This window comes from Alexandromys fortis, unplaced genomic scaffold, assembly GCF_014885135.2.
Source record: "Alexandromys fortis isolate MF-2015 unplaced genomic scaffold, M_Fortis_MF-2015_v1.1 scaffold_23, whole genome shotgun sequence".
Lineage (NCBI taxonomy): Eukaryota > Metazoa > Chordata > Mammalia > Rodentia > Cricetidae > Alexandromys > Alexandromys fortis.
In genome coordinates, this window is record NW_026067907.1 from 16,066,162 (window position 1) to 16,082,658 (window position 16,497).

Consider the following 16,497-nt stretch of genomic DNA (forward strand, 5'->3'; position numbering starts at 1 on the left):
CCCACCCCACCCCCAAGATCCCAATTTTGTCCCCGGCAATTTTATCTACTTCCCTTAGCCAAGAGGATAACTATATGTTTTTTCTTGGGTTCACCTTCTAAGAAACTAGACTCTAAAATGTTAATTAACCCAATCTTCTGGCCAATCTTGGAATGATCATTTTAATTAGAGTGGACTCTCAGCTCCACACACCCATGTACTTTTTTCTTAGCAACCTCTCTTTCTGTGACCTCTGCTATTCCACAGCAATTGGACCTAAGATGCTAGTGGATCTCTTGGCTGAGGAGAAATCAATTCCCATTGCTGGTTGTGCTCTGCAGTTCTTAACGTTCTGTGTCTTTGCAGATTCTGAGTGTCTTCTGCTAGCAGTGATGGCCTTTGATAGGTACCAGGCCATCAGCAACCCCTTGCTCTACACAGTGAACATGTCCAGCATGGTGTGTTCCATGCTCATGGCTGGGGTTTACCTGGTAGCAACAACAGATGGTTTAATACATACCACCTTGGCATTCCGCTTATGTTTTTGTGGGTCTAATGAGATCAATCACTTCTTTTGTGATTTGCCTCCACTTTACCTCCTTTCTTGCTCAGATATACAAGTCAATGAACTGGCTTTATTTACTGTTTTTGGCTTCATTGAACTGAGCACCATCTCAGGAGTTCTGGTCTCTTATTGTTATATCATTTCATCAGTCTTGAAGATCCGTTCTGCTGAGGGGAGATTCAAAGCTTTCTCCACCTGCACCTCCCATCTGACCACAGTGGCCATTTTCCAGGGAACCATGCTTTTCATGTATTTTCGCCCCAGTTCTTCTTACTCTCTGGATCAAGACAAAATGACCTCATTGTTCTACACTCTTGTGATTCCCATGTTGAACCCTTTGATTTACAGCCTCAGGAACACGGATGTGAAAGAGGCTCTTCAAAAACTGAAAATGAAAATGTGGTCCTAAACAACTCTGTCACATGTGCCTGAACGTTTATTTATAACACTTGGGATTTTTTTTTCTGGAAAATTGTAATGATGGCATAGATGGAAGTTGTAAATTGTTTGAACCAGTAAAATATGTATTTGTTCTAACACCTAAGTACATTAATGTAGTAGATATGAAAATGTTGCAAGTTTGAATATATATATAACACTAATGCATAATATTCATTACTATAAAATTCTCTCAATTACCATAATTTACAATGTATATTTATTTTTGTTTGCTTTTTCTTATATTCTTCTCTCATACATTACATTTTGATCACAGTTTCCCCTCTGTCCACGCCCCCCCACACTCTCCTATATCCCCCAGATCCACTTCTTTGTTTCCCTTCAATAAAACAGCAGGCTTCCCTGGGAAGGATTAGGATTAGGGTTTATTTATTTTATCTCATTTATCTCATTATTCTTATTGAAAGTCTTGGATTTTTGATCATTTGAATTAGAATGGATCACCAACTTCACATGCCAATATATTTCTTCCTTAGCCACCTCTCCTTCTCTGATGACTGCTATTCTACTGCAGCTTGTCCTAAGATGTTAACGGACCTGCTTGCAAGGAGCAGCAATTCAGTTTCTTTTCTTGAGTGTGTTATGTAGTTCTTCATCTTCTGCATCATTACAGATCTGGAGTGTATGCTTCTGGCAATGATGGCTTTTGATCAGTTCAAAGCAATAAGCAACCTCTTGTTATATGCAGTAGATATGTACAACAAAGTGTGCTACCAACTCCTGGCTGTGGTTTACATGGTAGGTACTGTAGATGCTGTGAAATATACAACACTGACATTTCATTTGTGTTTCTGTGTGTCCAGTGAAATCAACCATTTCTTCTGTGATTTACCTCCACTTTACCTCCTCTCCTGCTCTGGCATACAAGTAAATGAACTGACCTTATTTATTGTTTTTGGTTTTATTGAACTGAGCACAAAATCAGGAGTCCTTTTCTCTTACTGTTACATCATCTCATCAGTCTTAAAGATCCACTCTACTGAGGGAAGGTTCAAAGCTGTCCCAACCTGCACTTCACATTTAACAGCAGTTGCAAGGTCCAGCGAGGAAAAGCACTGTCATAATATATTGAATACAGAGGGCAAAAATGAATAAATAAAATGTGATACTGGCTAACATAACATTGCTTGAGAGAGTATTATGTGGATAAAATTATACAAGTGTGGGTAGTCACAAACCCAAATAAACACACACAGAGAGAGAGAGAGAGAGAGAGAGAGAGAGAGAGAGAGAGAGAGAGAGAGAGAGATACACAAACACATTAAGACACACACATACAGAAACATCCACACAAAATCTCTTTTAAGAAACAAATGTCAGTCACAGATTTCCTTGTATGATAGTCTCAAAGAATTAAAATGCCCAGTCTCATGGAGTACTCACACTTTAATAAAAGGTTAAAAGAGAGAGAATATAAAATGAAAAAAATACTAATTTCAACTGAAAAAAAATCTGAAGAAGTAGAAACCTGTGGATCAGAAGCTCAAGGTGTAGATGACATAGATAACAATCTATTGCTTACATTTTCTTATAAGAATTCAAGGAAAAGGAGCATTTGGATAGAATTCAATGGTTAAAGTGCTTGTTGTTCAATGATAAGTACCCAACTTTGGATTACTAGCATCCATAAAACAAACAAATGAAAGTATATAAAATATTTGTGAATACCCAAATGAAAAGTGATTTACTATCTTTTAACTTTTTTATTCTTTGACAATTTCATATGGACTTATAAGCATAATATATATACATGGACCGTAGTCAACTCTCATTGCCTTATCTCCCTCCATAAACAAATCCCCCCCCCAAAAAAATCCCTTCCTTCTCCCAGGCTTTTGTGATTTGTCTGACTTTAATTAGAGCTTAATAAATGACCATTGGTGGGAGTTTGTTTGATAGAGCATAAGAAACTAAGCATCATCTGTATCAGTGGAGAATATGACTCCATGTCCCTCAGATTCTATTAAATAACAACAGTTCCTCGGGAATCGGAGAAATCTTATAGAGATATTTCATTTGTATTTTTAATGAATAAAGCTATCCTGAAGATCAGAATGTAAAACAGCCATGCTGGTCAGCCTTACAGACAAGGCAGTGGTGACACACACCTTTAATCCCAGTAGTTCAACATAGAAACTAGGCAATAGTGGTGCATGCCTTTAATCAGAGCACTAGAAAGAAATCAAAGACGGGAAGAGGCAGGTCTCAGCTGAGTCTCATTCTGAGGATTTGTGGAGGCAGGATACCCATTTTGGTCTGAGGTAGAGGTAGGAGCCAGTGGCTGGCTGCTTTGCTTTTCTGATCTTTGGGTTGAACCCCGATATCTGTCTTTGGGATTTTATTATTTATGCTACAAAACCTCACTTTGCCCACAAAGAAATGTTGACAGGCCCAGGTAATCACACATCATATCTAGAACAAATCATTTCCCTACTCTTCTTCCCATCCTGTGACTCATACTTTTTTCTGTGATATTTCCTAAAACTCTGGGCTCAATATTTGCCTGAGCACTCAACAGTCCTCTTTCCTCACCTATTTATTCACAGATAATTTTGTGGACTAATCATTGCCAAGTACAATAAAAGTTTCCCAACCGAGACTGTGAGTAGCATAAATCCATTCATATAAATGTAATGATTTATAAAACAGCTTGACAGCATGCCCATGCAACCAAATAACAGTAGTTGACTCTCCCAGAGAGACTGTAATTAAAGTATTAAATTTCCATGTGTTGCCCTGTGTTTTTCTCTTATAATGATTGAAGACTGTTTTGATGGTCATATAAACTCATATGTTTAAATGAAATGGGTATGAACTAAGTGGAAAGAATCCAAAGTTCTACAAACTGAGGGAAAAACTGTTAGGCTTTCACTATGTCCTATTGTGTCTTGTTTTGTCTGTTTGGTTGTGGTCTGCTCTTCTGAAGAGAAAATGGTGACGGGAAGTGGATTTGTGGGGAAAGAGAAGACTAGGGTAGCTAGGACAAGCAGAGGGAGGGAAAACTGTGGTTGGGATGTATTATCTGAGGGAAGAACCTACTGTCAATTTAAAAAATGAAAGTTAGAGAATAACATCTGTTGTCTATTTTAAATTGAATTTATGTGTTCTTTGTATATTCTGGAAACATTTTTCTGATGATAACATTTTTTGTTTCTTTCTTCAGAGTGTAACTAATCTTTTCAGATTCTTTGTATATTTTTCTCAGGTCATGTATCATATCTTTTAATAAAACACAATTTACCTTGTCTCAGAAAAGTCTAGTATAAAAGGATCAAATTGTAAGTGTTATTTCCCTGAATTTATAGGTTTGATATTTTTTGATATTGCATTGTATGGAGTTATTTGAAAATATTTATGACTGAAATATAAACTGAGAAAATGGCTAGACTTGTGTATGAATCAATGTTCTTCTTTTATAGACTTTAATGTTTAAATAAAAATCCTCATCAGTTCTCCAGTTATAATATCTCTAAATTACATATTATCTTTACCACTGTTTTAAGGCAAGCATATTTGAATACTGTAGCAGTGATTACTGTGTTGAAAGCTTTAGTGATATAACTTTTTGTCTTTATCTTAAACCACATAAATGTCCTTGTTACTGGAATATCCAAATAGAAGAATGAAAAGGAGTTAGCATATCGTTTGACTATATATAATACACATTTACTTCTATATCTTACTGTGAAAGTGAATTTAATATAGATATGTATACATGTGCTATATTTTCTCTATGGATTATTATTATAATACCCAGAAACACATTAAAGTTTAGATCATTTTGAAATATGTACATTTTTGTCTTTGTTAAAAAGAATTTTGTTGCTTGATAACTTTTTTTTTTGAGCTGAAGTAGGGAAATCAATGGTGCCAGTTAAGTCATACAGTACTTAATTTCAACTTTACTGAAGTTGCCATAGTATCCCTTGGGGAAAAGGTCATCAAGGAATTTAATTAGCCATTGATGAATAAAAGAGTGTACCCCAAGAAGAGTTTTGTCATATTTATGCTCCAGTAGCATTCGAGTGAAAATAACAGGTCATCAACATATAGTTCATGCATCACTGATGAAAACAGAGAGACTCAACTCAGGTATTGATTATTCAATCAAACCTTCACATGAAATTAACAGAATAATTTCCATTTCTTAATGTCTATGCAACAAAATTAATAGTGTTAATACTGTTAAACTCAAATATATTTCTTTTTTATTCTTTTATCCCTTTTGTTCAAAATAGATTCTTTTATTTTTAATTAATTTATTTATTTCAAAACAAAATAAACGATCTTCTTTGATTTTACTTACCAATTCTAGTTCCCACTCCCTTTCCTTCCCTTCTCCTAATCTCATACTTAACCTCTAATTCACTCCTCAGACAGGGTAAGGCACATTGCTTTGGAGAAGGTCCAAGTAAGGCCCTCCCTACTATATCTAGGCTGAGCAAGGAATCTCAAATATATTTCTTCAGCAACAAATGTGCTCTTTTTATCAAACAAATGAATTTTGCTCCCTCTTACCTTCTGACTTATCCTTATTTGATTTTATGTTATTTTTAATATGGAGTCAATATTTAATTTATTCAAATATGCTGTCAAAGTGTGTGTCTGAACTATTTATTAATGAACAACTTACATAGACTTTTATAATAATGTTTCTATAAGATAATATCTGCCTATGTTGTTTACTGAGAAAACATACACCAATTTAAAGAAAAAAATATTGAGCCAGGTCGTTGTGCACATCTTTAATCCCAGCATTAAAGAGCCAGAGACATAAGGATCTCTGTGAGTATAAGGTCATCATGGTCTGCAGAGCAAGTTCCAGGACAGTCAAAGCTATACAGAAAAACCATGTATTGAAAAAATATGTATTATGTATAATGTATAATAACAGTATATAATATAATAACAATATTGTAGACATGAAACAATCCCTAATTTATCTTTTTATTTGGAAACAGCTCATCAAACAAAGAAGAATGGAGATTGGGAACTGCTCAGCCACGGAGTTTCTTCTCTTGGGAATTACCAATAACCCTGTAATCAAGGTGATTTTATTTACTACTTTTCTAATTGTTTATCTCATTATTCTCATTGAGAATCTTGGAATGATCACATTGATCAGAACGGATCCTCAGCTTCACACACCAATGTACTTCTTCCTCAGCCACCTCTCTTTCTCTGATCTCTGCTATTCTACTGCAGTTGGACCAAAGATGCTGATGGGCCTTGTGGCCAAAAGCAATTCAATTCCATTTGTTGGTTGTGCTCTACAGTTTTTCATCTTCTGCATTTTTACAGATGCTGAGTGTGTGCTTCTGGCAGTGATGGCTTTTGATAGGTACAAGGCTATTAGTAACCCCTTGCTGTATGCAGTAGACATGTCCAGAAAGGTGTGCTATCAGCTCCTGGCTGTAGTTTATCTGGTTGGAATGGTAGATGCTTTGACACACACAACACTGACATTTCGCTTGTGTTTCTGTGGGTCCAGTGAGATCAATCATTTCTTCTGTGATGTCCCTCCTCTCCTATTACTATCTTGCTCAGGTACAGAGGTCAATGAACTAGTCATATTCACCCTATTTGGGTTTATTGAACTGAGCACCATCTCAGGAGTCCTTGTCTCTTACTGCTACATCATCTTATCAGTCTTGAAGATTTGCTCTGCTGAGGGGAGATTCAAAGCTTTCTCCACGTGTACTTCTCATCTGACTGTTGTTGCAATTTTCCAGGGAACAATGCTCTTTATGTATTTCAGGCCAAGTTCTGCCTATTCCCTGGATCAAGACAAAATGACCTCATTGTTTTATACTCTTGTGATCCCTATGCTCAATCCATTGATTTACAGCCTGAGAAACAAAGATGTAAAATCAAGTGTAAAAAAATACCTGCGAGGTAGAGTTGCCTTTAATTAAATAGATATTTCTCAATATGCATACATATTTTAATATAAATTTATAAGCAGATAATCTTGTTACTTTAAATCAGATATAATGAAAGATAAGCCTCATTTAACTATTTATAATTATTTATTGTTTATTATAATATATATTTTATAACTGCTATGTACAAACCTCATGTAGTTTTTAAAAAATACTCTGTATTTCACTACATCATATTTGTTTGTGTGTTTTCTGTAAGAGAACAATTTTGACAAGTATACCACCTACCAGTGTAGAGGCATGGGGATTAGAAAAATAAGTAAGAACAATGAAGACATGAAGAACAATAAACAGAAGCATAGGATAATATAGGGAGGAAGTTACAGTGAACGCTGAAATTCACCTGTGTTTAATTTTGCGTGCACTTTTAAACCTCAATAGGTAAAGCAGGAAGGAGGCAAAACACCACGTTAACATGATGCAAAGGACAACTAGAACAATTACATTCTTCAAGCTTGAGACATCAAGTCATTAATTCTTGAGAAAGGCATTCTGTGGTTTAGGCAGTGAATCCACACTAGACCAGGAGTCTGGAAGGCAGCCACTCTCAAGGTCAAACCTCTTAATCCAAAAGAAGGAGAAGCAGCTAGAATTATCTGACCTTTAGTTAGAGTGGAGTGGATTCACCTGTTTCGGCCTTCCTAAAGCAAAACATCAAGTAACCACACTTTAGGTCAGGGTGTGTAGGCAAACTTGTTGGTAACAACTTTTTTTTTTTTTGAGACAGGGTTTCTCTGTGGTTTTGGAGCCTACCTGGAACTAGCTCTTGTAGACCAGGCTGGCTTCGAACTCTGTTGTTAACAACTTTGAGCAGGTTGAAACTCTCTGAACTTCAGACAAGGTGGAAAGAGGCTTGTATTTTTGGGACTCCACATTTTTCGTTATACTTTTTTAATTCTATGAATTTGAAAGGCAGGGAAGGTAAAGAAATTTCTTTATATCTATAAACCCAAGAAGAAAGGACTCTGAAATATGCACCTTAACCTCTGGAGATATCTAGGTAGGATGATGGAATTCATATGCATAAGCTGGAATCAGAGATGCTGAGCTGGCCAGATAAGTAAAGGAGTACAAGGTAGAAGTCAGAAATGGAGCAAATAAGCAGCAGAGTGCCTATAACTTTCACTTCCTGGGACATACTGATGATTTTGACAATTTTATGTCCTCTGATAAAAACATCTACTCAAATATTTATGTACTCATTACTCATATTTTATGCTTAATTTTTTTGAATGGAAAAGGTTGAATAAACTTGACTATGTAGTACAAATTAGTCTGAGTAAAGTCAACTATCCTATTCTATATAACTCAAAATGAGAGATTATTTCTATCATTAAACCATACAGATATCATAAATATTCTAGGTAATTAATATAACAACTGCGATAATTTGATTGTTACATAATGTGCATGTACCTCTTGACATTACATTGCACCCCATAAATTTGTATACTATTGGGTCAACTAAAAATAAGACATTAAATAATTAAAAAAAATTAAAAGCAAGAAGCACTGGTATTGTCCAACTAGGGCAAAACTCTCTCTACTCTGCCACTCATTCAGTTTGTCAATATCTTTTTCCTCTCCCAGCCCTGATTAAAAACATATTTTTTTTATAAATGACATTCTTCCTACTGGATATTTTTCCCTTCTGTTAAATAGTGACCCATGACAAATTACATTGTGGAACTTTCCAGCTGTCTTATTTATTCTCAGCATGTCAATGACTTCTACTGACCTGTAATCCCACACTAATCTTGAGAATGCTTTTAAAAAGCTGAGGCTATAATAATGCCAAGGAACTACTTCTTTGAACAAAAACTATGCTATTTTAATACTGATCTGGTCCACAATGAAACTGATAATGACCTCCATGGGAATCTGCTTCTGAAAAAGCCTCACCCCAGCTATCCTTCCGATGACACTTAGTCTTTGTCACACCTATCACAGAAACTAAATAACACACCTTTCAGGGCAACAAAGTTAACATATGACAGCACTTCTGTGACTCTTCTAAAGATGTAGAACACTCAGCTATTACTTCAGCACCAATCCTGTCTGCATCTCATAAAGTTCCTGCTATTATGGACTGATACTGTGGACTGTTAGCAAGCTGCCACAATAAAATGTTTTATTTATACGAGTTGCTCTGATCATTGTGTTTCTTCACAGCAGCAATAAACTCTAAATGACTTTACCACGTAAATTTATGCTCAGCAAATTTTTATTGGTGGGTTATTTAAAAAAACAACTTGAAATTGTAAGATACTTGTACATATGTTAGGTTACTGAATTGGGAAACTGGAGAGAGGGAATGGTGAATGACCAAGATGCACTATACTTATATATGACATTAAAAAGCACTTAAAATTTGTCAGCCAGGGGAAATCCTATACTATATTCATGTCACTGAAACACACTTGTTCTCCTGTAGATCCCAGATTTCAGACACAATTTTTCCTGTGTTCATGTCTAGACAGATTGATGACTCTGATTTTCCTTGGTACCAGGAGCATCCTTTGACCTTACTTGACAGTAATCATTGACTCAGTGCACACAAATATTTTTGTGAAGTGAGAAGTTTAAAAGTAGACATAGTCTATGACTAATATACCTAGAAGTTTATTTCATAATTTTATAAGTATATTTTTATTGGCATCCAATATCATAAGTTTATCTTTAGTTGGCATCTTAGTTCATTGTTTCTGATATCCTAAAATTTTACCCTAAATATTTTACCACAGGATGAAAAAAAGTACATTCTCTATTAAAATTCAAGTATCTTTCAAAAACCAGTTTTGATGGCTGTATTTTAAGGAGAATTATTTTTCATGCTTTCCTTTATAAATGTGTGGATATATATCAGCTTGGGTTTTTTATATGATTAAAATATTTGCCTACCCTTCTTTCTGCATCCTGATAAAATTAACATTTTTTTATCTTAGAGGTTTCACATGTGCTATTAGTTCTCCAACTCCTTTGTGTAGTTATTGAACTGGCCTTTTCCTGTAATCAGATTGGTGAATATCACAATTGTCATCATAAAACCTTCATCCAGTCATTGGTGGAACCAGATGCAGAGATACACAACCAAGCCCCAGGCCAAGCTCCAGGAATCCATTGAAAGAGTGGGAGCAGGGAATATACGAACAAGGGAGGACAAGATCATAAAGGGGAAATCTACAGAGAGAGCTCAACCAAGTTCGCACAAACTCATGAACTCTAGACCAACATTTGTGGAGCCTCCATGAGACCAAATTAGGCCCTCTGCCTGGGAGAGATGTTGTGTACCTTGGTCTGAGGGCTCCCTGGCAGTAGGACCAGAATCTATCCCTGGTGCCTTGCTGGGAGCCGATTTGAGTGGCTGTCATTACAAGATGGCATTTGGCCCCAGCCTCGCTTGATACCATAATAAGGTTGCAGTTCTTCCACTAGAAAACAGGATGAATAGTGATCTAGCTGCCCACACTTCCCCTGACCAGCAGGGGAACTTCCTTGTGGTCTGTAATTGACAGGGATGTTTCCCTGCTTTCTTTCCTGCTGGTGGGTCTCCAGAAAAGCAGTTAAAGTGTCAAAGTAGCAAAGGTTGCTAGGCAGACTCCCTATATAAGCAGCTACAGCTCAGAGCTCTGGGCCCCTTGCTTTCTGCTCTCCCTTCAACCAAGAGGCTCCAATAAAGCGTGATTTGAGAAGAATCCTCGTCTGGTGGCTGTTCCTTCCTGCTGGTCAGGGAGTTCGCCGCAGTGCCTGAGATGGCTTTTTGGAGACCATTCCCTATGATAGGACCATGCTCAGCCCTAATGCAGAGTGGGGAGGCCAGGAGTGAGAGGGAGAACCGGGGTTGGAATGTAATAAAATTTTAAAAAAGTAAATAAATACATAAAAAGAAAAGAAACTAGTAGAGAGAAGACAGCCTTAGTGTCAATTAAGTTAAGTGAAAAGTCAAGCTTACGTGAAACAAATACTAAACATGGAAACTTTAAAAAAGTAAAGTGATAGAGATAAGTGGGATAAGGAAGACCCTAGTTTCAGAATTAGGTTCAGGACTTTCTGGTTGGAACCTCATTTTTTTTCATACAATTGTGGAGCTAAAATATTCAATGATTTTTCTAAATATTAAAAGAAAAATATGAAAATAATTGCTAAAGTCGTGAGGTTTATTTTCATTTACCTAAGACAATAATTTTTTGCCAATAATTTTTCTAAAAGCAATTTTGACATCTTTGTTTCTGAGACTATATATCAAAGGGTTAAGCATGGGTATAATCAATGTATAGAACACAGAGGTCATTTTGTCAATATCCATGGAATGTTCTGTACTAGGGCGCAAATAAATGAAAATCAGGGTTCCATGATAAATAGTGACCACTATCAGGTGAGAAGCACACGTAGAGAACCCTTTCCTTCTTCCCTCTGCAGAGCCTGTCTTAAGGATGGCTGCTATAATACACACATAGGAGAGGAGAACTGCAAGGAGACAGACAGCTTCCACCAAACTTGCAAAGACGACTAAAATGATGTCGTGTGTGTAGGTATCAAAGCAGGACAGAGAGAAGAGTGGGGAGATATCACAAAAGAAGTGGTTAATTTCTTTGGAGCAGAATGACAACTGGAAAGTGTTAGTGGTGTGGATTATGGAACTCATAGTTCCACCCATGAATGCTCCAACTGCAAGCTGACCACACACCCTCTTCGACATAATTACAGTATAAAGCAAGGGGTTACAGATTGCAATATACCTGTCATAGGCCATGGCAGCCAAGAGGAAAGATTCTGTATCAACCAGAGAGCAGAAAAAATACAACTGTGTAGCACAGCCATTGTAAGAAATTGTCTTCTTGTCAGAAATCAGATCCACAAGTAACTTGGGGGCAATAACAGAGGAGTAGCAGGCGTCTATGAAGGACAGCATGCCGAGGAAAAAGTACATGGGGATGTGTAAGTTAGAACTGGCTGTAATCAGTAAGATCATCCCGAGGTTCCCCATTAGAGTAACAGAGTAGATGAAGAAAAACACAGCAAACAGAAGACTCTGGAGCTCTGGATGATCACTGAATCCCAGGAGAAAGAACTCAGTCTTCACAGTACTGTTCCCCAGACTCATGATTTGTAGGAATTTTGGTTTCTGTAGCCAAGATAGAATAGAAACTGAGAAAATAAATAAATTTCAAAATCAATAGCAGAGTTATTTGTAATCTAATTCAAGCTCATAGAGTAAGAATAACAGCATATTTATTTGATAATTTTGCAATCTTGGTGTTATATGTTGAATTTATAATTTGTGTTAAAGTTTTCCTGTCTCATATTCATCCATCATGCTGGTTGTGGCTCTTAAGATAGGTGACACATTACCTTTAATTTCGTCAGCACTCTCTATCATCAGTGGCAAAAGGTTACTCTAAATAGTGTGTAGTTTTATGAATATGAATAAATTTTTCTGTTTTCCTCTGTCTCTCTCATCAATTGCTATAGTAAGGAACAATGTCTCAGTTCCAGAAGAATCTTTGCCAACAGAGGGTAGAAAGACTGTTTTTCACTTTGAGGTGTGTTTCCCACATAAAGAACAAAGAATGTCCTCAGAGTTGTTCACCTGCCATGAATAACAAAAAACAAAGCCTAGGAATCATTCTTCAGTGATTCTCAGTTCTGTAGATCGGCACCAAAAAATGCCCAGCAAGACAAACATCCACCATGCTTGAGGCATACCATTCACAATCTGAATATGATGGCTCATTTCTTAATTTACACAAATGAAAGCTTGTTTCCTTCCCCAGCCTCTTCAAATTCTCAATGGCAAGATAGTAATTCTGAATGCTTTACAATGTGTATAAATATAGAATCCAAATTATAAAAAACATTGATCATATTTTAAATTAGTTGCATTAAGCTCAGTCCTCATAAAATATATTCAGGAATGTTGTCTTGTTCTTATTAGGTATTTCAAAAACTGAAGCATGTATATTTGTCTATCCCTCTGATTCATTTTCTCTCAGTGACCTTGGTAAGGCTGCAGATCTGTATAGACCATTGTAATACATATAAAATCCATTAATGTGGATAGACAAAGTATTACTTCATACTACTACATAAAAGAAAGGTTTGCATTTGGGTTTAAATAAATAGGTATTTCTATTTCTATGATTTGGAATATTTTATTTGTAGTTTTATTTTCTTATATTCAACTTAAACATTATAGTAGTATTTGTCTACAGTACTATGTGGGCATATAAAGTGTTTTCAAACCCACATTTTATTTTCCAAACATTTAATAAGTATTCATTGTTAACATACTAAAAACCAAAATAAGTTGATCTCTTTAGATATCAGTATTGTCTTATTTTAACCCATAATATATATGATTATGCAATAATCTCTTATACAACTTAAAAATTCAAGCTAAATAATTTCATTTAAAATTAGTAGTTGAAGAAAGAACTATTGGAGAAAGAAAATGCCATTTGGCTAGTAGCCAACTATTTTTTATGTGTGTGTGTATGTATGTGTGTTATATGTGATATGCATATTTATATTCCTAAAATATAAGTGGATTACTCACAAGAAGTGCCAAATCTCATAAAATGACAAAATGACAGTCCTTTCATTTATAACTGTACACACAATATTTCGACCTAACTAAACCTGAAGCAAGGGCATTGGCTGAGACAGCAAAGGAAAGGCAATTTTACATAAAGTATCAAGTAACTGTGCTTGGATACAATGACTTGCTTGTATTTAGTCACTTTTTTTTATATTTGTCATTTGAAGAACAAGCTCAAAAAGGAGGCTCAAAGGGGCTGGAGAGATGGCTCAGAGGTTAAGAGCATTGCCTGCTCTTTCAAAGGTCCTGAGTTCAATTCCCAGCAACCACATGGTGGCTCACAACCATCTGTAAGGGGTTCTGGTGCCCTCTTCTGGCCTGCAGGCATGCACGCAGATAGAATATTGTATACATAATAAAAAAAAATTGAAAAAAAAGAGGCTCAAAATTACATGCAAAATTAAATGTTATAGTGGTCTGAATAGTTATGAAAAATTGTTTTCCTTGCCAATTGAACAGTTTACCAGAGACTACCGCTTCTAATCAATGAATTACAGGTGACGGAATTCAATTTTATTGGAAAGATTAATTTTGATAGTCTTGCAATGTTGTTTCATTTGTCAAGATTTAATAATAAAATGAAAAGTAAAATTAAGCCTGCAACAAAATTGAATAAAGAAAAATATATTAAATGTAGCCAAAGTACAAATGAGTCATAAAAGAAGAAAATAAAACATGTTCTAGAAAAAAATGTAGACAAGAATAAAGTATTTCTGACAGAGACAAACAAATCTGCATTACCCAGAGTTCCACACACTAAATTCTAACACTTCTTTCACAGATTTTCTGTGGATGCTGTGATGACTCCAGTGGGCTTCTTACATGTTTGTCTATAAGTAATGATATCATTAAGCTAACATAAGAGGAAAAGAATGTTTTTTTAACAAATTAAATTCACTTCAACAGAAATCTAAATCTCTGATCCTTTGTTTGTTATTGTTTGGAGGCTGGGTCTCACTATGCAGGCTTGGTTGGCCAGGAGCTCACTGCTAGACCAGGGAAGTCTCACCTCTATCTCACAGAGATCTACGTATTTTAGTCACCTAAATATTAGGATTAAAGGTGTGCTCCTCCATTTTCTGCTGTCTTTAATTTATTAACAAATCCCTTACAATGATAAATGTGTTCTTTTTTAGATGTCACCTCAGGGTCTAATAATATGGACTGATTCTTAAGAATATCATGTTTTAAGTGTACTGGATGTATTGCTGGCTTTTTGGTTTGAATAACTTCAATGGCTGCAGTTTTGTTCAAAATCATCAGCTTTCTAGAGAGTGATTATGAGAACTGAACCACTAAAATCCTATGTAATATCAGTATCTGAGCATTGTTATTAGAACACTTACCAGACAAATGCCTCTTCTTTCATTCACCTCCTCCCTCACTGTTATGAACCACAGTTCAGTTTCAACTAGAAAACATGTGTAATACTTAAACAAAAAGTATAAATTCATTGTAGAATTTGTTCATTTTGGACACACTTTCAGTGTGTTTTGAAAAAAAAAAAAAACACCTCCCTTATGATTCTTTGAAAAAGCAGGCGTGTTTTTAGGCCTTTAATTCCTACTGAGGTTCTAAGAGTCCATACAATAGTATCTAAATTCTCATGAGAAAATAAGTGAGCAATTAAATAGTTTCACCAAGGAATTGATTAATCACAAATGGAGTGATGAAACAAATGATTGTCTTGGCAATTCCTCAAAGGTACTTTGGTTTTCAAATTGTGGACTATGCAGAAAGCTTAATTGTATTTATTAGACCCCTAATTTAAATAACTCTAACAGTTTTTCAAATGGCACTCAAAATATTACGTGCAAAAAAGTAGTAGTGGAATCAATTGAAATACCGTATCTATTTATAGAAAACACATTAGTAAATATAATTGCGAGAAATCAGTATTAACTTTCACAGTTTCCCTTACTATATGACTGCTGTATTAAGACTTCAGAGTTCAGAGTCTTAACATTAATCATTGGAGTTCTGGTAAACTATTAATCAAATTCTAGTAAACATTGACTATTCTTATCAGAGTCACGAGGTCAAGATTTTAAATTTTCTTTGGATGTCTTCTAAGTATATAGGTAGAAATGCTTCTCACTGTGATAAAAACTATCACAGTGTTCAATCTATACACACCCAACCTTTTTTGCTTTCTTAAACAAAGTCTAACTCTTATTCTTAACATTTTATAGATAATAGGATTAATGTTTTTATATTTTTAATTGTGAGCCTAGCTTTAATATCTGAGCCATTTCTCCAGCAAAGAGGTTAAGACCATGATTGGGACACCTTTGAAACAGTTTACCTGAGTTCACCAGCTCTAGCTGGAGAGGGAAGACACTAGCATCAGACCAAACCAGACCTTCTGAGTGTGGGTGACAGCTGTATGGCTAGAGAAGACTGCAGAGCCACCGACAGTAACACCAGGATTTGTCCCTCCTACTTGTACTGGCTTTTGGGGAACCCATTCTCTTTGGATGGATACCTTTTTCAACCTACATTTAGTAGGGAGGGCCTTAGACCTTCCTTAAAGCAATGTGTGTTTCTCTCTCTGAAGAGTGGATGAGGATTGGGGTGGGGGGGTTATGTGGAGTGAATAGGAGGAGGGGAGGGAGTGGGAACTGGGATTGGTATGTAAAATGAAAAAAGATAGTGCATTTTCTTTTTAAAAATAAAATAAATATTAAATAAATGGTTTACACGAGCCAGTAAACATGAGGTGGAAATAGATATAAATCATCCTGGATTGTAAAAGCGAATCATGAATCAAGTCTGCCTGAAGCAACATTGATTAGCTAGTTGTAAAGAGTGGCAAAGGAATATTTTATTAAAGTCAACTACATATGCAAAGAACTAACAGAGACTGGAAGTGCACATAGAAGTGAAGTATATGTTTCACTCTCACTAGATTCAAGAGATAGTAGAAAAAGTCAGTGATAAGTCATAAATACAGA

General features: G+C 35.7%; 3 protein-coding genes and 1 pseudogene across 3 annotated transcripts in view; 3 read left to right on the forward strand and 1 right to left on the reverse strand.

The window, feature by feature from the left end:
- Positions 1-953, forward strand: part of LOC126497804 (olfactory receptor 5W2-like) — a 2,085-nt gene extending 1,132 nt beyond the window's left edge. Inside the window, exon 2 of the mRNA XM_050135975.1 lies at positions 131-953. Within this exon, the coding sequence (XP_049991932.1) occupies positions 131-953 (823 nt within the window). The remainder of the gene's footprint in view (positions 1-130) is intronic.
- A 154-nt stretch (positions 954-1,107) lies between these two features.
- Positions 1,108-2,098, forward strand: LOC126497805 (olfactory receptor 5W2-like; annotated as a pseudogene).
- Positions 2,099-5,973: 3,875 nt separating this feature from the next.
- LOC126497682 (olfactory receptor 5W2-like) lies at positions 5,974-6,918 on the forward strand. The gene has a single exon (XM_050135860.1). The coding sequence runs from the start codon at positions 5,983-5,985 to the stop codon at positions 6,916-6,918; it is 936 nt and encodes a 311-aa protein (XP_049991817.1). The 5' UTR covers positions 5,974-5,982.
- A 4,198-nt stretch (positions 6,919-11,116) lies between these two features.
- LOC126497822 (olfactory receptor 1020-like) lies at positions 11,117-12,070 on the reverse strand. Its single transcript, XM_050135992.1, has one exon. It carries the CDS (start codon positions 12,047-12,049, stop codon positions 11,117-11,119), a length of 933 nt encoding a protein of 310 aa, XP_049991949.1. The 5' UTR covers positions 12,050-12,070.
- Positions 12,071-16,497: the final 4,427 nt, after the last annotated feature.

What these genes read in the sequence shown, in the direction of transcription:
- LOC126497682 (XM_050135860.1), top strand. Translation starts at nt 5,983, where the DNA reads ATGGAGATTGGGAACTGCTCAGCCACGGAGTTTCTTCTCTTGGGAATT.
- LOC126497822 (XM_050135992.1), bottom strand. Translation starts at nt 12,049, where the DNA reads ATGAGTCTGGGGAACAGTACTGTGAAGACTGAGTTCTTTCTCCTGGGA.